Raw genomic sequence first — 23,906 nt, 5'->3', positions numbered from 1 at the left:
TCCTTGCCTAGGACACAGGCAGCCCCAGTCTGCTCGCTGGCCCCACACCTGCTCCTCAGAGCACTGCCAGGAACAGCCCTACACACTGCCAGCTGCAGCCAATCTCCCACACTGGGAAAAAAAAGATCAAAACACACTAGAAAAAAAAATCAAACACACTAAAAATCAAATACACTGAAAAAACAGAAACCCAGACAGTGTCTTTGGGCGCCATCACATTCCTGCTCAAGGCCGGTCTCTCCCCACCCCCTCCACCGCCTCCGGCGAGGCCCACCTGAGCCCGAAGCACACCCATGGTCTCCAGCCCCTCCTCCTGCCTCGCGATGGTCTGCTTCATCTCGTCCATCTGCAGCTGCTTGGCCGCCAGGGCCTTCTCCGCCGCCTCCAGCTTCTCCCGCAGCTCCTGGACCTCCGCCCTCTCCACTCTCTCTGACTGCAAAAGATACACGTGTTCTAGGAATGGCAAGGAGGGCATTTGCTCTAATCTGGTAAAACGTTAAATGTTTTTGGGTTTTCTTTTAAAAACTGATTGGCTCTAAACAGTTCTGGGAACTTAGAAAATCATAGCCACTTAAATCCTTAAATCATGGCTTGCAAAGAATAATGTCCTAGTTAAGTCATGTATAAAACACACCGTGCAATCATTAAAAGCAAAGTATTCACTCAGCTAAGGGGGGAAAGAGCCAATCCCAGGCGTGGAGAGATAACTTCTCAATACGTCCTTTTTCCCACTTGTGATTCTTTGTGAAGTCAAAGTACAAGAAGGATCATGTTTTAAAAAAAATTTTTTTTTTGGCTTTTTGGGTCATACTTGGCGATGCGCAGGGGTTACTCCTGGCTCTGCACTCAGGAATTACCCTTGGTGGTGCTCAGGGGATGCTGGGAATCGAACTCGGGTCTGCCATGTGCAAGGCAAATGCCCTACCCGCTGTGCTATTGCTCCAGCCCCTCATGTTTCACGGTCACGGTCCTCCCGTTGTTCATCGATTTGCTCGAGTGGGCCGAGTAACGTCTCCTTCGTGAGACGTGTTGTTACTGTGTTTGGCATATTGAATACGTCATGGGTAGTTTGCCAGGCTCTGCCGTGAGGGCGAGATACTCTCGGTAGCTTGCCGGGCTCTCCAAGAGGGGCGGAGGAATCGAACTCGGGTCGGCCATGTTGGCCGCTTGTAAGGCAAACACCCTACCGCTGTGCTATTACTCCAGCCTCATGTTTAAATTTTTTAATTTTCTGTTTTTTTCTTCCTTCTTCTTGGGTCACACCAGCGGTGCTCAGGGGTTACTCCTGGCTCTGCACTCAGGAATTACTCCTGGTGGTGCTCAGGGGACCATTTGGGATGCCAGGGATTGAGCCTGAGTCGGCTGCATGCAAGGCAAACACCTCACCTGCTGGACTATTGCTCCAGCCCCATAATTTTTAAAAAAAATTTCTAGGTGCTCAGAGGAGCAGCGGGCACTGAAAGGCAGGGCACTTGCTTATGAAGACAAGCAGCTCGGCGTCCCCCGACTCAGGCCCTTCACGCACTTTACTTCTTGCTGCTTTGAGGTCCCTGACAACAGCTCAAGGTGGCCAAGGACACAGCCCGAGGGGCCATGATTTGTGAGCACTGGGAACACTTACTCCCAGTCATGCTGTGAAACACGTCCATCACTGCACACGTCCAGGGCCTGCTAATGGTCATACCGGATTGGCCCTAGGTACTCATGGATATTGCACCCTGAAAAGTTCACAGTCTCAAGTCCACTGGCGGCCAGAGCCTGTGGACACCACACAGCAAAGGGTCCCTTGGCTGTACCCTCTTCACCGCATGCTGCTTTCCTCAGGCCCCTGGCTGAGCTGCCAACGGAACTCCTGACGCCCAGCCACAGCCTCTGACGCTTGGACACCAGGAGCCAAGGACGAACTAAAGCACCACCTTCCAAACCAAGCCTGGCTATCAGCAACGAGCTAGTTACTAGCAACTAACTGGTCCTCTGGTGCGAGAACACGACCCCGCGGTACCTCTTTCCTTCCGAGCTCCTCGACAGTCCTCAGAGTGTGATTGTGTTCCTGGAGCAAGGTGCTGTGCGCCGTCTGCAGAGCGGCCAATCTGGCCCTGCGCAAGAAAGAACGAGGAGAAAGACGGACTCTTGGGAACGCGCAGAACTTGCCTCTCCCAAACACTCCCCGAACACTGAAGTTGCCAAATCTCTCCTCCGTTCACCCCCGGGCCCGGGAGCCTTTCCTCACTCCCCAAGCAAATGAGCTCCCTGCTGCCCCCATCATATAGATCGTGTATGATTTCCACCACCTCCTCCGAAGCCTTGAGTCTTAGCTCCTCTGCAGGGCTCCTTCCATGAGACAGCCGTCACCTCTGCCCAGCAGAGCCCAAGCCCCACCCGCACCGGAGCTGAGTCCCCCGCCCTGGGGCCCCCACTCACTTCTCCTCCTCGGTTTTCGCCTGCTCCATCTGGATTTCTGACCGCATGCTCTCCACCTGGAGCTCCAACTTTCTGTTCTTGTAGATGAGCTCCTGCTTCTCATTCAGCTCGGACGGGCTTGCAGAATTTTTCCTCTCGAGGGCCTGACACCTGAGGAAGATCACGCTTTGGTGAGGAGGAACACGCGCCGTTCCCCAGTGGCCCTCCGCAGACCCCCATGTGCGCACGCAAGGGGCACAGTCCTTGGGTCTGCACCCGCTCCCCTGAGCTTCTCTCCCAGACAAGGCTGTTTCTGGATCTTGTGCCTGAAGATGACAGCCCAAATCAGAGCTGGGGGTCACTGTTAACAGGAAATATGCAAATACGTTTCTCAGGTTTAGACACAGAGTTTGGCTTGAGAAGAACAGGGGGAGCGGGGGGCAGAGAGGTTCCACTGAGGCCGCGGCATTCCGTGTCTACTTGGACTCTCCCAGAGCCTGCAAACAAGGCCTTGAGCTGGGGGAAAGGGGACAGGTGTCCACATGAACCCCGTGGAAAGAAGAGCTGGTGTTTTGTTTGTTTGTTTTTATTTTTGCTTTTTGGGCCACACCCAGCGATGCTCAGGAGTTCCTCCTGGTTCTGCACTCAGGAATTACTCCTGGCGGTGCTCGGGGGACCCTATGGGATGCCCCAGATCGAACCCGGGTCAGCCGTGTGCAAGGCAAATGCCCTCCCCGCTGTCCTATCGCTCCAGCGCCAAGAGCTGGTGTTTTTCCGTGATAAAGTTCACTCAGCTCTTGCTCCCACCGTGCTTCACAAAGCGGCCTGGCCAGCTGGGTCAGCGTCCCCCAAAGGCCCCAAGTTACTGTCTCCAGCTCTCCCCTTAGCCTGGATGCCAAGCTGGGCCCTGCTGCTTTCTAAACCCCCCGTTTGCACCAGGCTCTGCCAGCCCCGCAGCGCCCGAGCCCATGTCCGGGGCCAGTCCTTCAGGCGGGTGAGCTCTCCTCCTTACTTCTCCTGCAGCCTCTTCTTCATCAGCTCCGCCTCGCTGAGCTTCGTGTGCGCCTCCTGCAGCTCCTTGAACAGGTTCGTCACCTGCAGGTTCAGCATTTGGACCTCACTCCCCACCTGTCACATGGGAATCCCAAACGTCAGGTGTTGATTCTGAGCACTGCAGATGAGTCTCTGTGAGAACACGGAGTGATGGGGAGCAGCCAGTGAAGGCCGGGGGTCAGCGAAGCTTTGGACAATGACTGCCCCAAGCAGCCGACAGAAAGCAGGTGCCTGGACACAGTTCTGTTCCCTGGGAGCATTAGCTGAGCCCTGGGATGCGAGTGTGGTACCGCCACCTTCACCCCAGTGACCCAGGCCCACTGCCGCTCTCCCCCAATGCACTCTTCTCCCTCTACCGCCTTTTCTTCTGGCCATTCAAGAATTTCAGTCAGAGTTTGGGAAGCATCAAACCTTTTGCATAATCGGTAACCCATTTCATTTCAGACAACAGGCAACTCTTAAGTTTCTGGTGGTTTCTTCATTTGAGTTTTTGTTTTGGGGAGGTGGGCGGCGGCGGGGGAGCTTACTCCTGGCTCTGCACTCAGAGATCACCCCTGCTGGGGCTGGGGGGGACCATTTGTGGGGCCCAGGATCAAACTCAGGCCAACCACATATAACCTTTCTCGCTACATTCTCTCCGGTCCCTTCATTTCAGTTTTCTAAACATTCTTCAGTCTTTTAACAGTAGAAGAACTCAGCCTGGGGGCAGGCATGTGGCAGGCATCCCCCCACAGTCCGCCCATCAGTGCATAAACCCACAGGGTTCATGTGGATGCCCATCCCCTTCTCCCCAGCTCAAGGACCGGTTTGCAGGCTCTGGGTGAGTCCAAGTAGACATGGAATGCTGCGGCCTTGTGGAACCTCTCTCTGCCCCCCCCCCCAATTCTGTTCAAGCCAAATTCTCTGTATCCTCCCTTCATGCAAAGGATCTCACAGTACAAAGTGTTTCACGTTCAAAGGATCTCACTGTATAGTGGCCAAGGAATTAGGAGTGGACAGGAAACAGGACCCAAGTGACTAAAGCCAACAGCACATCCCAGGACCCCAGCCGAGTGTCTACCCCCCACTTATCTCGGCGGCCCTGAGCACCCACACTCTCTGGGCCCTGCTCCTCTTCATCCTCGCGGTCTGTGCACCCTTCTGTCTGCGTCTCGGTCTCAGCGTGAGTGGGGACTCGCTTTTCATAATAGGAAATTCTGAAAAAATTACAGAATGTAGAAATGTCACTTCCCCTGGGTGGTCGAGAGGCCTGTTCCTCAAAGAGGCAGAACGAAAGACACGAACTCCTTCTGCACACCAGAAACCCTGCCTCCTTTCATGTACTAGCACACAAAATGTCTGAGTGTTTTTGAGTTCTGTGTATGCTCTAGTTGCTAAATGACTGTGTCCCTTTATAAGGATTCGGCAGAGAGGTAAAAACTTGCTGTGGGGGCACATCTCAGCTTGAGTCTCACGTTCTACCCCTGAGCTGACCAGATGCTGGTGGGCAGTGTCCAGTTTAGAAGTCCTCGGAACCATACAGCGATATTCTTGCACCAAGTCATGAATACCTAAGAGCCATCCCAGTAAAAATGAAATCTAGACCCATTTTCCAGATGGGAGCCTGAACTCTGGATGTAATTAAAACAAAGAAACAAAAACACCAAAAAAAACAAAAACCAAACATTTTGTGCCACATCTAGCAGTGCCCAGGGCTTATTCCTAGCTCTCAGGGGACAATCTGGAGTGCCAGGGATCCAACCTGGGCTGGCCATGAGCAAGGCAAGTGTCCTGCCCGCTGTGCTATGGTTCCAACCCTCTGCATGAAATGTTTATCCCAGTGGAGTCTACTAAAATGACTCTGGATGCCACAGACTGGGGCCAGCGGTGAGACACGAGCACAGCCTGGCACGTGTGAGGCCCCGGGATAGATCCTTGGTCCCACAGGTGACCACTCCAACCAGGTGACCTTGCCACCACAGCAACGGTATACACGAGCCTTGTGCCTAGAGGAGTCGAGAGGCAGGGAGACAGAACTACCGCAGGGCATTGGGAAGCACAGGCCAGGAGGAGATGAGCTGCAAGCTCAGAAGGAAGCCAAAGGAGGCCCAGCTCTGGGGGAAAAGGCCAAAATAACTATTTGCAACGACACAATCTTCTCTCTGGAAAATCCTAAGGAATCACTGTAGATCATTAGCGGTAACTGATTCGTGTGGAAAGGTCAAAGTGAGATAAAAAAATGCAAAACTCAGCTGTTTCCATATATTGCCAGTGACCCACCCAAAAATGAAATAATTTCAGGGGCTGGAGCGATAGTACAGATAGTATCACCAGGAGTAATTCCTGAGTACAGAGCCAGGAGTAACTCCTGAGCACTGCCGAGTGTGACTCCCCCCCCCAAAAAATTGTGCATGAGTGTTCAGTGAAACATTTTCATAATAGGCTTAAAAGTGGGAACAGCCCTGCTGTTCACCATCTGCTCGCCAATGTTCATTCAAATTCACCATTTGAATAAACAAAAAGTCCAGTTTCACAATGGAATATTACTCAGCAACCAAAAAACGAAGAGCTGTTGCATGCGGTTACTGGATGGAGCCCCCAAACACCCAGGAAGTCAAAGTCAAGAAGTGTATTCCGTGGTTCCATTTGCACAGAAGGTCCAGGGCACAGGGAGAAAAGAGATCTCCCAGGAAGCTGGTCTTCTGGAAACGGGCACGAGGGAGTAGGCAAGAGTGACCCAGGAACACGGGATGAGGGTTAACGAGTACTGAGTGCTTTGTGGTGGGGGTGGTGGAATGTTCTAAACTTAGAATGCGGTACACAGTTACAAAATCCGGTGAGATTCCACAAGCTGACGGCACTGTTCATTTTCAATGATGCACTGCATCTCCAGAGAGTCGTTCCGAGATGGGCTGCCCTTACAGTGACTGTCCCCTACCTTTCCTTGGCTTCCCTGAGTGCGAGTTCGAGGCTCTCCACCTTCTGGTTTCCTTCTCGCAGACAGAGGAGGAGCTGACTCACAGTTAATTCCTCAGATTCCAGATGATTCCTGGGACCTTCCGCTGATTTGCTCCTATATCAAGATAGTCTAAAGGTTAAAAGGTTTTATTAAAAAAAAAAGTCTACATCTAAGTGTAGAGCAGCTCAATAGAACAAAACCCAATTTAAAGGGTTGGCTTTCCCGAATATTCTTGGGTTAAGTCTCATGTCCCTACCAGGCCCCTTTCATGGGGATGAGTGGGGGACTCACGGGGACAGTGGGGTCCTAAGCGCACTGGTCACCACCAGTGCTGATGGTGGGCCTGTGGCAACCCGCAGGCCATGGGCCTGTGTCCAAATGTGCCAGAATGTGGCCTGAGGTCATGAGGCAAGAGGGAAGGAAATCCTTTTGGTTTGGTTTCAAATAATTAGAGGTGGGAGGGGTAGGGCTGGTCGTTCTGTTTGCTCTTCTCTCCATTCTGCAATGTGGTGAAACCAAATGTTTATTCAATAAGCAACAGAACCAGGCCCTCCCTGCTCTCCCATGAGCAAAGACTCGACTAAGGCTGGACTTAGCCCCTCCTGTGGGGCACCTCCTCAGGCTCCCAGATCTAATAAAGTGTCAGCAGAAACGTCTCGTGCGCTGACTCCAAACTCCAGGATGAGCATGCAATCAGGCTCTGAAACACATTTCATTTTTTGTTTGGGTCACACCCAGCGATGCTCATGGGTTACTCCTAGTGGTGCTTGGGGGACCTTATGGGATGCCAGGGATCAAACCCGGGTCAGCCACATGCAAGGCCAATGCCCTCCCCACTGTACTATCGCTCCGGGCTCTGAAATACATTTCTGAGCAGGGGAAGAGGCTGCCACTGCAAACCAGAGTAGGCTCAAGGGGAAGTGGCTTTGGGGGACACAGATGAGGAGGAAGTGGTCGGGAAATCGCAAACAGGATTTCTTCCTTCCCACCACTTCCTGAAATGCCTTTCGATATTAAAACACACACATATACAGTTTGGGAGAAAGTGGAGGGAGGGATTTCTAACCCAAACAAGGGGAACGATTTTCATTTGTGCCAATTGCTGTTTGAGGAAAGAACGTGTTTCTTTTCTCATGAAAAAGAACTAAAAAAAGTAAAAGTAAAAGGCCCTCCCGTTGATCGTCGATTTGCTCGAGCGGGCCCAGTAACGTCTCCATTGGAGACTTTGTTGTTACTGTGTCTGGCATGGAAAAAAAAGAATCGCTTTTCCTGTCTTCTAAGTGAGTTATTTTCTGTGTACATTCAAGCTCTAGGAGGGAAAGATTACTGTACAGCCGAGGAAGAAGGAGATCCTCAGAGCACATTCCAGGTCACTGGGAATTGTAAGGAAAGAAAAGCAGCGGGTTACAGCGCCGAGAGTGTCTCTGACGCTCTCTGCCTGCATCCTCAGTCATCTCCACTCCTAAACACTCCTAACATCTGGCATGTCAAGGAATGGCCACGATGACCCCTCAGTGGCACTCAGAGCAGTGGCCAGTTCTCAGTGACCTCTGCTCACACACAAGAATGCACAGGGCAGGCCAGATGGAGACTGCTCCTCGGTCAGTCTGGAGACTTGCCTGGGTCAAAGAGCAGGGGCCAACATGGGAGGGTCAGAGAGCAGGAGCCGCCAAGTGGGAGGAGAGGGTCGTCGGACTGGGAACATGCCTGAGCCCCTCTAAGTGGGGGTGTGACAGAGGCCCCAGCCCTTGCTTCTATTCCCTGCCTGATGCCAAAACCATTCAGAGCAAATGCGTGTGAGAGTACAGAGACGTGTCCCTATCAGCCCTCAGCCCCTCCCAGTGGCGTGGAAGGTGGGGAGATTTCCCGGGGGTCTGTCTCCCCAGCCAGTCCAGGTCACCTACGTGTCCAAGGGATCCGCCCGGGCGGGCCTGGGGTTAGGATTCAGGTCCTTCGTGGCCACGTCCACCCCTCCTTCCTGGAAAGGCAGAAAAGTTCGGGGGTGAACACAGCATGTGTACAAGAGGTTTTTGGTTTTTCTCTTGGGTTTGGGGCTATACCCAGCCGTGCTTGGGGGTTTCTCCTGGCTCTGTGTTCAGGGGTCACTCTGGGCAGGGCTGGGGGGCCCCATCTAGTGCCAGGCATTGAACCCAGACTGACCAGGCAAGCGCCTTATCTACTGCTCTATCTCTCGGATGCCAAGATAGATTATGAGAGAGAAAGGGGGAAACGCAGATTTCTGAAGGCAGGCAGCCCCGGGTGGGAACTGTGCCTGCCCTCAGCCCCCACAGGGCAGGTTATAACTCGCTAGGCTAAGGGGAAGGGTAGCCAGGCTGACCCAGAAGTCTGAGAGCTGACCTTGTGCCGCAGGCCTTTTCTTTCCTAGCTCACCAGAGCCTGCATCAATCCACAGACAGATGCTACAACATGCCACCGCTAGGCTGAAAAAGAGAGTTTCCTGGGGAGAGGCCTGCAGGCCATAAGGCTGGCTCCTGCCCCTCATAGCCCGTCTGGGGGCCGTTCAGCACCAGGAGAACCAACAGCTCTGAAGGACATTCATAAAGTCCCCGTGCTGGAGGGCAGGGCAGCGGGAAGCGCCAGGCATGAGCCCTCTTCCTGAAGCGGCAAGTGTCCACCAGCTTGTGGAAGCCCACGGGGAGAACATATTCTCAACAGAGTTAAGCATCGCCCTCTGCGAGGGGGCACAGCACCATAGGCATGCGTGCTGAAGGGCAAGGCTCACTGGGAACTTCCTGGATCTTATCAGTTATTCGCAGGAGGCCGGAGCTCTGAGGGGGAGGGCACGGCCGAGTGCCTGCAGCTGCTGTTTGCATTCCCTGACTTGGCCCTCATCTCCGGGGGTGAAGTGAGCTGAGGCTGGCATACCGATATTCCTTCTTGGTTAGTTTATCTGGGTCAGACCCAGAGGTGCTCAGGGTTTCCCACTGGCTCTGCGTGCCGGGATCGCCCTGGGGAGGAGTGGAGGACCAGGTAGGGTGCTGGCAACCGAAGTCCAGTGCCCCACCCGCTGTGCTATCTCTCGGGCCTGCATGCCAATATGTCTGACCCGTGTGGATAAGGAGATTTCCACCCCCCACCCACGGCCCCCACTTCCTCCAAGTGCATTTTCCTCTTTGAGAGGGAGAGCCTCTACCTCTGGGCCCGAAGTGGTAGGGGCAAGTGGGGGACAGGCAGGACGAGGGGAGGAACGTGGCCCTAAAGAAAAGGAGTTCCGGGCTGGGAGCACCACAGGGTGGCCTGAGCACCAGGGGAGAAGCGTCATCCCAGCTCCCGCTCTGCTGTCTCAGCAGCCCCCCTCCTTGGAACTTAACCAGGAAACGCTCACCGGCCCTGTCCTACGAGGGGGCAGTGGGGACAGGCTCCAGCGGCCCTCTGGCCCCGCCCGTGCTCTGGGCGCCCCGCCTTCCTTCCCGAGTTCCTGGATGGACCCTGCTCCCTGCCTTCAGTCTTCACTGCCTGAGGCCCGGCAGAGAGCAAGTGGCCGTGAGCACTCAGAGGACTCTCCCTCAGTCACGTGTCCCATGTCAGTGCCTTCAGCGATGCCACACCTGGCAAGAGCTCGGGAACTGCCTGCAGCTTGGGGCTCAGGGGTGGTCACTTCCCAGTGCTCAGGGGACCAGGCAGTGCTGGGCCTCCTGCAAGCAGAGCACACGCCTGCCCACCCTTTAGGAGCCTCTCTCTGGCCAGGAGGGTGTGTTTGCAGCAGGCGTCCCAGAGCTGGCCCGTGCCACCCCGGGTCCCCTATTCATGCAGTGAAATGCTGAGACAGCGCGAGGCCTGGCCTGGGAGGTCTTGTGTTCGCTCTTTCCTCGGCCCCTCCTGAGGTCTGACTGGCCGGGGGAGGCTGAGCAGGGCCTCACCAACTCCTTTGTTCGGCACGTCTCCTGGCTTTCATTATCCAAGCTGCCACCGTGATATTTGGCCGCGGATGGTCCTCCAAGTGTCTGGGTCTAAAACCAGAGCCGGGAGATGGGCAGGGCGTGCGCCTTCAACGTGGTCGAACCGATCCCAAGAGCAGAGTCAGGAATAAGCTCTGAGCACCCACCCAATCAATCAATCAATCAATCAATCAGTGCAGAGCCCAGGAGAGCCCCGACACCACAGGGCCCTCTGAGCACTGCTGGGAGAGAGCCCGAGGACAGCCGAAGGCACCGCTGGGTGTGGTCCCCTGATGAAACTCAGGCTGACAACTGTCGGGCTTCCCCTGCGCTGAGAGGAAGAAGGTGTCTGGACCGACCACCCGCAGAGATGGCTGGAGGGTGCAGCCCGCATCCCCAGACTCACGGTCATCCGGATCTCCACGAAGGAGTCCTCGGAGGAGCTGGTGCCCGAGCCCAGCTGCAGCTGGAGCTCAGACACGATGCCCAGCAGGTCGGCCTTCTCAGCCTGCAGGCGCCCCACCTGCGTCTTCAGCTGCTCCACTTCCCGTTCCCCTTCAGCTGTGGGGACCCTGGGGTCCTTACAGGGGTCCTGCAAGTGTAAAGTGTGACCAGTGAGAACCTGGCCCTCGGATGCTAACAGATCCATGGAGGACCGGGCCACAAACTCTGATCCCAAATGTTAACAGATCCATAGAAGGCTGGGCCTCAAACTCTGACCCCAGGCCATTGGTAAAGGTCAAAGTCCAACCTCTCCTAGGGGATTTCTTTTGATGAAGCCTTAGTGCAATTGTTTCTTTTTTACATTTGCTTATTAGGTTCAAATAATAGAAAGTGAAAGCCCGACAGAAAAAGGAAAGGCTTCCTCTACCTGCTGGAATTTGTAGCCGGAAAGGAGCCCCCCTCCCCTTGGCCCCACAGTGTAAGCCAGGATCTGAAACTAGCCCAGTCTAGACAAAAAGCCCATCTCAGGACCCCAAATCCCATTGAGATGGAGAATTCTGCCCCGATCCTGAGTGCATGCCCAGGGGCTGGAACAAAGGTCCCCCGGAGAATATCAAAGGGAGATCAGCAGCATCCACACCCAGTCCGGGGAAGTTTTTCCGGATGAAATTAAGTAAACTAGCTGGGCAGAATAAAGGTGCATTAGCCCGCATGCCCCCTGAGGTATGACCCTGAGGTATGACCTTCAGAGCATCTCTCCATTTCTCCATACTGGGGAAAAGGCCCCCAACATCCTAGAAAGGGCAATACCTTCCCCCAGCCTGGGTTCCCTGACAAAGCAGGGGGTAGGGGAGGGTGGGCAGCAATCATTAACCCCACTGGGCTGGGCAGAGCAGGCGGAATCCAGGCGCAGAGTGACAGGTGCCTTGTGAGACTTCAAGTCTGGACCACGCAGGTGCCTGGGGCAGACTCTCCTGAGTCCTAGATGTCCCCAGCACCTCCCTGGGCGACTGAGGTGGGTGGACAGGGAAGCAGTGGACGCCTCTCCCCTCCCCCACTTCACATATGTCCCGCCTTCCCCCCCCCCCCCCCCACTTAATCCTTGGTGGGTGAGTCATGGCCCCCACCAGATTTCTGGAAAACAAGCATAAAGAATGGCGACCACTCAGCCCAGGGCCTTTCTCTCTCCCTCCCCCAAACCCGTCATGTCCACTTCTAAATCAAAGCTTCCAGACACAAGGTCAGGTCAGTCAAGGTCAGTCATTGCCAAGCATCGTTACAGAGCCTGGGCCTCAGGGCCTCAGGGATGTTCCTGCGAAAAGTAACTCTGGTGAATAATAAGTATAATGACAAATAAGAAGCTGTATGTAATGAAAATTATGAAACTAATGAAAATTAAGAAAATGTGATGGGAACTGGGAAACTGAAACTGACCCCTTACGTTAAACAAAAGAAGGGAGGGAGAAGACTCTTGTTATGATTCAATTAGCCAGCGCACCAGATTGATGGGGGCACACTGGGCCCGCCAGATTGATGGGAGTGCTCAGGAGATGGTACCTGAAGGCCGCACCAAAAATGGGCAAGAGATACTGACACGGACTGTTTTCCTTTTGAGCACCTGAAGGCTGTACCCTGTACCCCGGGAAGGATGCATTGATTGTTTTTCTTTCACTTATTCCCTCTGTATCCCGTTTGACTGATAAGAACATATGTAGATTGTAGCCACCATCAGAGGATAAAAGAGAGACCCTCTCAGCAAAGAGGGTTCCAAGTCTCCTTCTCTTCTGACTTGTAGTCCTCAGCGCCGAGCCTCTGATAAGCTCACTCTCCTATCCGGAGCTGTCCCTTGCACAACAATAAAAATACTGAAAAGCAGAGGCTGGTCCAAAGGCAAAAGGATTACATTTGGGTGTGATCACATCAGGGCTCAGCATTAAGGTTTATTTTTGTTTTGGTTGGTCTCTGGGCCACACCCAGCAGTGCTCAGGGCTCACTCCTGGCTCTGTGCTCAGGGCTCACTCCTGACTCTGTGCTCAGGGATCACTCCTGGCTCTGTGCTCAGGGATGACTCCCAGCTCTGTGCTCAGGGCTCACTCCTGGCTCTGTGCTCAGGAACTGCTCCTGGCTCTGTGCTCAGGGCTCACTCCTGGCTCTGTACTCAGGGCTCACTCCCGGCTCTATGCTCAGGGCTGTGTGTGGCGCTGGGTATGGAACCTGGGTCCATTGCATAGTGCAAGTGCCCTACCCAGGTGCAAGTCTCTGCACTAACATCTCTTGAAGGGCAAATGGGGGTTGGATTCACCTCGGTTCCTGCACTGAGAACAACCTTGTTTAGGCATGGGCCTTGCTGGGAGGGGGAGAGGGATTTGAGTCCCAGGCTGCTCCTCGTGCCCAGGCCATCTGGCCTGGCCGGCACCGGGGAGACAGGGAGAGATGACGCGCCAAAGCCTCCCCGATGTCTTCGTGCTCTGTCTCTGATTTTCTCTACGGGAATGATTGCTCAGATTGCCAGGGCACTGCTAGGCACGAGCCTCAGAAAGTTGGCGACACAACAGAAAAGAAGCGTGTGCATGCACACATGCACGCCCTCTCTCTCTCTCTCTCTCTCTCTCTCTCTCTCTCTCTCTCTCTCTCTCTCACTCCTTGTCTGCTGTAGACTTCTAAGGAAGGTGAAAGGTAGAATGGGTAAAGGGTAGAAAACTAAGGGTAGAATGAGAGCTTTATGTTTGTTTGTTTGTTCGTTTGGGGTCACACCTGGCAGTGCTCAGTGCTCAGGGGTTACTCTTGGCTCTGCACTCAAGAATTATTTGTGGCGGTGCTTGGGGGACCATAGGGGATGTGGGGATGGAACCTGGGACGGCGCCAGGCAAGCAAGTGCCCAGCTCGCTGTATGGCTCCGGCCCTGAGGTGAGAGCTTTCTGAAAGGCACGTGATGGTGACAGCTAACACGGGACAGTGTCACCCCAAACCCAGGAGTGCTGCTCGGCCCACCGAGAGGAAAACAATGCCTGTGACCCTGACGCCAGGTGGTTAAGGAAAGGGTGCCGTGTCCCCCGGGGCTCTGAGCCACCCCAAAAGGACACCAAGTGCAAAGGAAGCAAACAATAAAGAAAAGGTGCTGTTTAGCCCGGAACCTGGAGCCGGGAGCGGGCAGCCCAAACGGAACCCGCAGGGACTCTCAGCCTGGGCAGGTTTCTTGGCCTTCTCTGAGCTGAGACTCTCAATCCGGCCTGAACCCCTCCAGAGCTCCCGCACTGGTCTTACCCTCTGATCTCGCCCACTCCGAGGAGGCCCCCTCAAACCCCGCCCCACCCCGGGCCTGCCCTCTGCCGATGACTCTGTCCTAAGTCTCAGTGACCAGCACAGGCTGAGAGGCACTTCTGTCATTCCGGAAGGAAAAGGAAAGTCCATGAGTGGCGATCTTAGCCCAGCCATCTGTGGCCCCAAGTTCCAAAGCACTCTCCTGAGGTAATAGAACCACAGCAGCTGTCCCTGAGGGCGGGAGGCCTCACCCCTGCGAGAGCAGGGTGTAGATGGGCATGGAACACAGAGGCCCTGAGGACCTGGGGACCCTGGAATCCCTCGCAGATACAGCGCAAGGATGAGCCCGAGGAGGAGGAAGGTCGGCTGGGACCTGCAGAGGCCTAGGAAGGCAGGATCCTGAGCGCCTCCGTGCCACAAATGCCTCAGACGGTCCAAGAAGCAAAGTTAGAGGCCACAGGAGGCCCCACTGCAAGGACAAAGCTGATGCCCAGATTTAAAAGCCTGTAACTGCCTTTTTGCCCAAGTGCTCTGTCCCGGGGCCCACTCTGAGTCTTTCTTGGAGCTGGTGTCAACTGATCTTCTGTAAGAAAGCAACAACAGACCTCTAGCTTCCGATCCCATCCTTCCAGTCACAAGGCCATTGAGGAAAAACCCACAGCCAAACTATCGCAGTAGACAAACTGCTTCTGGAAGTTTCCATCTTGGCCTCTGGGCTATGGGCCCCAGCAGGTTGGAGCTAGCTGTCAGCTCGCACCCCATAAGCCAAGGGAAGAAACAAATAGGAGAAATTTTCTTCAAGTAGAAGATTATTTATCTGTCCTAGTGATCATTTTTTCTGAGTAGCTTACCTCAAAAATATTCAGGTAAAAAGTCCCCACCCAAAGAAGTGACTGAATGCTCTTTGAACTTAAGACAAGAGAAGGATGTGACAAATTTTATCGAGATGGAAACATTTCCAGAACTAATGTATGCTGTTGAATGGAATATCTTCTTTGTCTTCTGAGGTGGGGCTGATGAGAGAGAGACATTGCTGGCATCAATTAGAAAGATTTTTATTTCCTAAAAAAATCTTATCATTTCTTAGAATATTCCACATTGGGGCCAGAGTGATAGCATAGTGGGTAGGGGGTTTGCCTTGCACATGGCTGACTGGGATTCAATCCTCACCATCCCATATGGTCCTCTGAACACCGCCAGGAGTAATTCCTGAGTGCAAAGCCAGGAGTAAGCCCTGAGCATCGCTGGGTGTGACTCAAAACGCAAAACAAACAAACAAAAAAACCCATATATTCCACATCACCTCCATTTCACTGTTTTCTTCCGATTTCTTGGTTTGCATTCTTCATCCAAGAAACAAGAGATCAGCAGAGTTCAAGATAAACTCTGAAAAAGAAACCCTGAGATCTGGGGTGACATTCCCCCCAAATCAGCCCAGGGCCTCCTCCTCTGAGTGTTTGTTTCAGGTCTGAAAGGAAATGATACCTCTCAAACCTGCTTGTAAAATGTGAAGTCCTGAATCTTAGATTGAGAGAACCAAAATGGGCAATAATTAGTGATGATGGGGCCGGACTAATACTACAACAGGGGAGCATTTGTCTTGCATGTGGCAGACCCGGGTTCGATCCCCAGCATTCCATATGGCCCCCCAGCACAGCCAGGAGTAATTCCTGAGCACAGAGCCAGGAATAGCCCCTGAGTATTGTCGGTGTGGCCCAAAAAGAAAAAAAAAATAGTGATGAATCTATCTCAGACTGAGAGAACCAAAATGATCAATAATTAAAAACAGAGGATTCCACTTCCGCCCCCCCCCCCAAAAGCAGAGGATTCCACTTTTTAAATGTAACATATCAAAGACAAAGAGCACATGGGAATTTTAGACACAGGCCCTCTGCACGCTCAGTAGCACTGCTGCACCTGTCGTCCTGTTGTTCATTGATATGCTCAAGTGGGCACCAGTAGCATCTCCATTGTGAGACTCCTTGTTACTGTGTTTGGCAAATCGAATACACCACGGGGAGCTTGCCAGGCTCTGCCATGCAGGCGGGATACTCTCAGTAGCCTGCCGGGCTCTCCGAGAGGGATGGAGGAATCAAACCTGGGTTGGCGGTGTGCAAGGCAAATGCCTACTCACTGTGCACGCTCAGTAGTGGATATAGAATACCGAAGTCTAACCAGGGTACCTTTGATTGTACTCAAACAACTCTGTACCCTCAGCCCTGCAGGGATCATACCTGACCCTTGGAAACTCCACCAGTCTTCTCAGCAAGATCACGTCCTTCAAGACAGCGCCAAATATAGTCTAGCCTGAACCGTAAAGGGTTTCGATCTACAAGTTTAGACAAATGCGATTCCACCCAAAATGATCAACAACATCACCACAGGATTGCTTGGTCTGCTCACCTCCAGGGTCCTCTCTGTTCTCCCTTTGAGGGTTCTAATTTCTTCCTTCAGTTTTTCATTTTCTTGACTCAAAGCCAACAGGCGCTCTTTGGCTTCTCGGCTCTGGGTCTCAAAGAAAAGGCGTTCTTCCTTCTGTTTCTCTGTCCAGGCAGACAGCTCCTCGAAGCGTCCCTTCATGGCCTGGTTATTCAGCTTCATGGCTTCTGTAGGGGTTCAGGGGGACAGCGTCAGATCCAGGGCACTGGGCGGTGAGGGTCACATCAAGCCTTGCCCTGCATTGCTCCCCCCAGGTAGCGCTGAATCTACAGATGCCAAACGTGGCTGGGCCCGCGGAGCAGAAGGAAGAGGGTTTTTCTCCCAGCTGGGCAAATATCATTTCTAGTTCTCCAAAGAAAATATAGTTTGGCCTGGGAACCTAGACTTAGATCTCAGCCCAGCCTTTCGCTTAACAAATGTTGCCCAAAAAACCAGAACAACTGATAAGAGAGGGAAAGGCTAGGCCCGGAGAGCAAGTATACTAGGTAAGGTCCCGGCCTTGCACACGGCCAGTCTGGGTTCCATCCCTGACACCCCATAGGGCCCCCTGAGCCCCTCCAGGAGTGATCCCTGAGAACAGATCTAGGAGTCAGCCCTGAGCACTGCCAGGTGTGGGCCCAAAACAAAAACAAAAAAGGGAGGAAATTAGTTGGTAAGAAAACAGCTTATGCTGGAAACTAGCTAACAGCTGTAGGATAAGCTTCAGGGAGGAAGAGGAAGTCTAGCTGGTGCCAGGCAGAGCTGGGTAGCATGAAGGCTGTGGGCATTCAGAAATGGTCTGGAAGCTCATGAATGTTTGTGAGGGGTGCAGAAAGCATGCACAGCTGAGTCACACACACACACTGAACAGAGAGTGGCCAACAGACGTCCTCAGGGCCATGTTTTCAGTGTGGTGATGAGGAGAAAGGGGACCCATGGTCAAGGAGAGCTCCATCACTCAGTGCTCCCAAGAGTACTGTCCCGCTAGGCCCCTTCGGTCCTCATTGGCAGAAAGGTGTGTGCAAGACTCCACCTCGGCCCAGCTAAAGCCATAAGCATGTACAGGGGGCGTGTCACACCCGGCAAACTACAAACCTCAGACCAGTCTGGGTTGCTTTACCCATAAAGCCCTTCTAAGGCCTTCTTTTTTTCTTTTTTCTTTTTGGCGGGGGGGATGCAAAAGGTTTTGATTATTTGATTATACAAGGTCAGATTATTTTTTCCTGTAAGTGGGCTAAATGTTTTAGTGTTACATCCCTGTAAGGCACGGTTTGGATTCCTGCCTGGGACAGACAATAAGCAAAGGTCAAAGTACTTTGGTTCCCGCCAGAGGTGAAGCTCTGCTCTCTGGCCCAAGACCCCTGCCCCAGCAGCTCACCCTTCAGCTGATGATTCTCAGTGAGGAGCTCCTTCATCTGCTGCAGCAGCTCCTCGGGTGTGAACGTGTCCAGGTTCGGGTGGGCCAGGCTAGGGGGCCCATTTCCGGTGGCCTCACTGGAGCTGTCCCCCTTTTCAGTCCGGCAGACACGTGGTTGGTGGGACATGGTGGGACCACGATTCCTAGGGACAGTCAGAAGCTGGGAAGGTCAGTGTCTTCGCCGCTCCTCCCGGCCGCCACCCAGCCCATTAGCCATCACAAAATATTCATCCCAAAATCTGTCTACTCCCCCATTCTCATTGCACACTTCCAAGTTCTTCCTCTGAAATGTCAAGGATGTATCTCAGCATCAGTGTGAGTCTGTGGATCACAGGGGTATAGAAGGGGCGGGAATAGAGGCGCAAGAAAAGGCAGGAGGGTGTGAGGAGCCAAAAGCCAAACACAGAGTTCAACAGAATCTCCACAGATTTGTAGACATGGGAAAACTTCCAGGAAGTTGATATGCCGGGAGAATCTTGAATTCAACTCTCTACATTTCCTGTATTTTGTTTGTTTAAAGGGAAAAGAAGAAGAGACATATTCTGAGCGCTTATTCTGCCTGAATCAGCGTTCCAGAGTCTTTATTTTAAATTCTCCCTCAAGCCCCACCAAAAAGTCACTTCACAGGGGATGGGGCTGAGTCGGAGGCCAGAAGCTCGTTCATGGTCACAAATAAATTGGGCAACTGAGTCTCCAGGATGATGCCCAAACCCAGCCCTACAGTCCAATCAAGCTGCTCCTGAACCGTAGGCTCAGGACCCCACAGCCCCCCACAGATATGCTGCCGAGGCAGAGGCAAACTTTGCTTAGTCATTGCAGCCCTGACAGTATTCAGGAGAGGAGTCGCTGTGGACATAAACATGGGGCTAGAGCAACAGAACAGCTGGGAGGGCAGGGAGGGCGGAAGGCGGGAGGGCGTTTGCCTTGCACGAAATACACCCAGTTTTTGTTTTGGTTTTGCTTTTTGGATCACACTCAGCGATGCTCAGGGGTTACTCCTGGCTCTGTACTCAGCAGTTACTCCTGGTGGTGCTCAGGGGACCATATGGGACGCTGGGAATAGAACCTGGTCGGCCATGTGCAAGGCAAATACCCTACCCACTGTACTATCACTCCGGTTCCCCACCCAGGTTTGATCCTCAGCATCTAACTGGTCCCCTGAGTCAACCAAGAGTAATCCTTGCTTGAGTGCAGAGCCAGGAGTAAACCTTCAGTACTCCAGGGTGTGACTTAAACAAACAAACAAGAATGTCCATAAACATTAACACTACTGTAACCATGTTACCTAACTATACACACAAAAGAAATAGGTTTTAAATGGATTTTTATTGAATAGAATTGCCACATATTTTGCAGAGGCATTCGAAAAATTCCAGGTAATAGATCTAGAGAAAATGCTGAGACTAGGTATTGCTTATCTGCCCAGTAAAATTACTCAGGCATTCAATGCTCTCGCTTTTCGTAAAAGTACACAGAAAACATCAAACATGAAAACTCAACTCTGAGCAAATGTCTGGTTTGGTGTCATTTTCCTCTATATGCCTATTTCTCCTTCTTGGCTTCTCTAAGCGGAGGGAAGTGGAGGAGGCGGAAGAGAGATTTTGCTCACGAGTTTTCCACTCTTTCCTTTAGACACAGGCTTGATAAAGGGAGGACTGGTTCAAGTTGCAGTATCAGTGTGGCTCAATGTTTTACAAAGAGGAGGCGCAAAAGCGGGGTTATGCTAAAGGCAGAAATGCCATGGGGCCACTAACCAGCCGTGTGACTCTAAGGAGTCACCTGACCTCCGTGATGACTTCCTGACCCAGAAAGTGTCAGGCGATCATGAGAGCTGCTTTCGCAAAGCCCTTCAATGGGCCAGTGGGACGTGCACACGCTTTGCTGACTGGAGGCTTAGGTTCGATCCCTGGAACTGCATGGTGTCCTGAGCACCACCAGGTGTGGCCCCAAACCAAAACATCAAACAAGTCCTGTTAAAAGTATTTTTATATTTCTCACAAGCTCAGGATCCACACTTTCAACGATGCCACCTTCTCTTACCAATCCTTAAAACTCTCTTAATTAATGTAAAATCTAGTTAACCAGCGACGCTAGGAAATCTTATCTGGTAATTCAAATGTAATAAATAATTTGCTGAAGCAGGAGCTATAGTACAACAGACAGGGCGTTTGCCTTGCATGCGGCCAACTGGGTTCAGTCCTCAGGGGCCCTCACGGTTCCCTTCCCCCAACTCCCCGCACTCCCCACCCCAGCACTGCCAGGAGTAATTCCTGAGTGTGGAGCCAGGAGTAACTCCTGAGCATTGCCGGGTGTGACCCCAAACCCAAAAAAAAAATAAATGAATAAGCTGTTATTTTTCTATATGCCATACATAAGTATGCAAAAGCTTGTTACCAAAGCTTATTGAAAGTATACTGATTTTTGGTGACTTGAAGGGCACATTTCATGATATTGGGACAGGGGCACCGTTATGAGTTGTCACAATGCAGTTGTAGAACTTTAGTAGAGTATCAGTTGGAGAAAACTGAATTCTTTAGGATTTTAATATCACCTAAGCTGCTTTCGACTGAACAAATACAGAGATGCATTATAACTCTCTGTATGCATTTTTAAGGTTATAGAAAGTGAACTAAGCCATTTATTCTGAGGTTCTAATAATGGAATTTCTCAGAAAAGTCAAACTAATCGGGATCTGAAATGTGTCATTTCTAAGCAAAGGAGATATTTAACTGCAGAAGGGTGAATTAATTCAGTACAGGATTTGTTAAGATTTCACCAGTGAGGAAGAAAGAGAACTAACTGGAGGTGGCGAGATCAAAAGCAAAATCTCTGAGATGTGTCCCTAAGCCTGCTACTTGAAGCCCGGATTATAAATTAATATCCTGGGGGCCGGAGGGACAGTATAAGGGTTAAGACACCTGCCTTGCAGGGGCCGACCCTGCCAGATCCTCTGCGCCACCAAGAGGAAAAACTTTGTACCTGAGTACAGAGCCAAAGGTACAAGAGTACAGAGTACAAAGCCTGGGCGCTCCCTTTCCCCCCAAAATGAGACCAAATTCTAGAAAAGAGCACCTCAAACACGAACATCAATTTCATCACTGTCACTGTCACCTGTCCTCCCGTCATTCATCGATTTGCTCGAGCGGGCCCAGTAACACTGTGAGACTTGTTACTGTGTTTTGGCATATTGAATATATCACGGGTAGCTTGCCAGGCTTTGCCATGCAGGCGAGATACTCTCCGTAGCTTGCCGGGCTCTCCAAGAGGGGCGGAGGAATCGAACTCAGGTCGACCATGTTGGCTGCGTGCAAGGCAAACGCCGTACTCGCTGTGCTACCGCTCCAGCCCATCAATTTCATATTAAAACAAAAAATTAAAATTAAAAAATGCAGTATCCTGTTATAATTGATAACATATATCATATACATAAATATACATATCCACACCTGCTGGCATAGTCTTAACTTCATCAGTCCAGTTCAGCAATAACTGAACTTTGTAAGCACGAGTATAGACCTCCTTCCTAAATTGGCCTTGTAAGTAAAGGTGTGAACCCAACTTCTTATTCCATATGAGAACACCTTACTGGGTTTCCGTGGCAGAGGTTATACTAAGACTGAGCACTATGAATACAGCCACAGGAAACAGAAGCAAAGAGCCAGGCAGGCAAGGAGCCGGGCATGCCAGGCGGGCTTGGGATGCCAGCGGGCACTCCACTGACAGCAAACACGGAGTAAGCCACAGCCCTCACCCTGGCATGTCTCACTGTCCAGATCTGTGGGCTAAGCATTCAAGGCTAATCCTTACGTGGATTAGTTAATTTAGGGGCCTCTCCAGGGGTGCTCAGAGGGTCTGAGGTCACTCCTGGCGGTACTTGGCTATGTAGGCCAGACAGTTCAATGCCACGGCCTGAGCCTGTGGTGCCGGGGTCCACTAGGGCCACCCCAGCAGAGCCTGGGGAGGTCTCTCCGGCTACACTCTCAATGCTAGGAGGTCATGTGGTGCCGGGGATTCAAGCCGGGTTGCCTGACTGTCATACTACCTCTCAGTCCTGGGTAAGGTCATGTAATACAAACCAGTTTCTTGATTGGAGCCAATAGAGTGTGACTAATAAATTCACATTTGGGCTCACAAGGGGATGAGGTCAGATTCCAGGAAGCATCCTCAAGCCCTTCTCCATCCTGGGGCTAGAGCAATAGCACAGCAGGTAGGGCGTTTGCCTTGCACACAGCTGACCAGGATTCAATTCCAGCATCCCATATGGTCCCCCAAGCACCACCAGGAGTGATTGATTCCTGAGTGCAAAGCCAGGAGTAACCCCTGAGCACTGCCGGGTATGACCCAAAAAGAAAAAAAAAAAGCCCTTCTCCATCCTGGAGAAAGGAGCCCCTGGGCTCATCACATCACAGTAATAAAAGATGCTACTGGAAAGTGCTACTGCATGGATGCAGGTCTGAGGAGTTAGGCTTGGCTCTTATGCCCTCTCCTCCCCCATCTAAGGGGGCTCCAAGTGCTCTCACACCCACCTGTTCTCCAATCCAAAACCTTATAATAATTATTGCATTTTCGGTCACACCGGTGATGCTCAGGGGTTACTCCTGGCTCTACACTCAGGAATTACTCCTGGTGGTGCTCGGGGGACCATATGGGATGCTGGGAATCGAACCCGGGTAGAGTCGCGTGCAAGGCAAACGCCCTCCCTGCTGTACTGTTGCTCCAGCCCCACCAACCCAAAACCTTAGTCCAGGCCCTTCCTATCTTATCTGGACCACAGCAACCAAAAGCACAGGGATTGGCTGATTTCCTGCACTGCTGAGCTCCTGGCATCTAGAGAACTGCCTGGTGCATCTTGTGCTTCAACAAACACTTGGCGAATGAGTTGTCATTCCTACAACTCTGACCCTCGTCCCTCACCACCTTCATGGTTTTCCTCTGCACACAAGGTCACCCCCAGCTTAAAACGCTTCCCACACAAGAGAGAATGACAGAGTGCGTGAGGCTGACCAGTACCAGCCCTGTGTCCGTGCCACGTGTGCCCGGGACACTAAGGGCTCAGAGTTCACCACATGCTATTGCTTCTGTGGCCCATGTTTCACTCTTGGTGGGACACGTTCGAAGTCCCCTTTGCCCTGGTGGATACTCACTGTCCAATTCAATCAGATGGCCCATGGCAGATGAGCTGTTTTTCCTCTGGGCACCTAATTGCACTAGAGTGTTCCACTTCCTTGGTCCTTCCCTGCAAGGTCCAGCAATTGACCCCTGCCCTATATCACTCCTCCAAAGGGCACAGAGCAGATTGGCAGTCAATGTTTATGGAAATGAAATAAGAGTCCAGTGCCCTGGACAGTCACCTTCAAGACACTTTCAACTGTGCAGGTGACACACCCAGCAAACTTCCAGAAAACTCAGTTTCTAATGGTGCTCCTTTCCATTGCCTCAACTTTTCACTGAGTTAGAAAATCAGCACTTTCTAGATCACTCCAGAGGCATCTGGATGTCACTTCACAACTCATTTTTTGTTATCCAAACCTAATTTATGTCTAAGTGAAGACAACCAAAGCTTAAAAAAATTTTTTTCCTCAATGAATATTTTGTTAAAAGTTGTAAATTGGGGCTGGAGAGATAGTGCAGTGGTTTGCCTTGTGTGTGGCTGACTTGGGTTCTATCCTTGGCACCACACATGGTAATCCTAATCCTCCAAGTGTGAGCCTTGAACACAGAGCCAGGAGTAATCCCTAAGCACTGCTGGGTATGTCCCCCTAATCCCCCCCCCAAAAAAACCGTCAAAGCCAAAATTGAAAGATTTGAAATTAAAGAAATTAAAGAAAAATTAAAGAAATCTTTAATTTCTTCCTTTCCTTTTGGATTTACCATCCATAGATTCTATGAACAAAACAGATGGCCACCTATAAAAATCTGGATGAGGCATAACTGAAGGGGGTCCCAGGGGACCCCATGATTTGTAGAGACAGGCAAGAATCAACTTCCCTCTGGCATCTCCGACGGGAGGACTGGATTCTCTTAACATGACAGGCAGCTGAGGTCAAGCTGACAATGACAACCAGAAAATCACTTG

General features: G+C 51.9%; 2 protein-coding genes across 2 annotated transcripts in view; both read right to left on the bottom strand.

The window, feature by feature from the left end:
- The window catches only part of OPTN (optineurin), a 28,030-nt gene that overhangs the window by 3,283 nt on the left and 841 nt on the right, over positions 1-23,906 (bottom strand). Inside the window, exons 2-11 of the mRNA XM_056114518.1 lie at positions 17,792-17,973; positions 16,399-16,601; positions 10,697-10,882; positions 8,296-8,369; positions 6,371-6,505; positions 4,547-4,649; positions 3,413-3,528; positions 2,422-2,571; positions 2,003-2,096; positions 275-433 (exon numbers count right to left, since the gene is read on the bottom strand). Coding sequence (XP_055970493.1) covers positions 275-433; positions 2,003-2,096; positions 2,422-2,571; positions 3,413-3,528; positions 4,547-4,649; positions 6,371-6,505; positions 8,296-8,369; positions 10,697-10,882; positions 16,399-16,601; positions 17,792-17,957 — 1,386 coding nt within the window. The 5' untranslated portion in view covers positions 17,958-17,973. The remainder of the gene's footprint in view (positions 1-274; positions 434-2,002; positions 2,097-2,421; positions 2,572-3,412; positions 3,529-4,546; positions 4,650-6,370; positions 6,506-8,295; positions 8,370-10,696; positions 10,883-16,398; positions 16,602-17,791; positions 17,974-23,906) is intronic.
- The window catches only part of CDC123 (cell division cycle 123), a 312,575-nt gene continuing 292,629 nt past the window's right edge, over positions 3,961-23,906 (bottom strand). Inside the window, exon 14 of the mRNA XM_056114511.1 lies at positions 3,961-3,975. The gene's annotated coding sequence lies outside the window, so the exon portion shown is untranslated. The remainder of the gene's footprint in view (positions 3,976-23,906) is intronic.

The sequence above is a fragment of the Sorex fumeus genome, unplaced genomic scaffold (assembly GCF_029834395.1).
Source record: "Sorex fumeus unplaced genomic scaffold, SorFum_2.1 ptg000026l, whole genome shotgun sequence".
In the NCBI taxonomy this organism is placed as follows: Eukaryota; Metazoa; Chordata; class Mammalia; order Eulipotyphla; family Soricidae; genus Sorex; species Sorex fumeus.
This window is presented reverse-complemented; position numbering and strand designations above follow the sequence as displayed.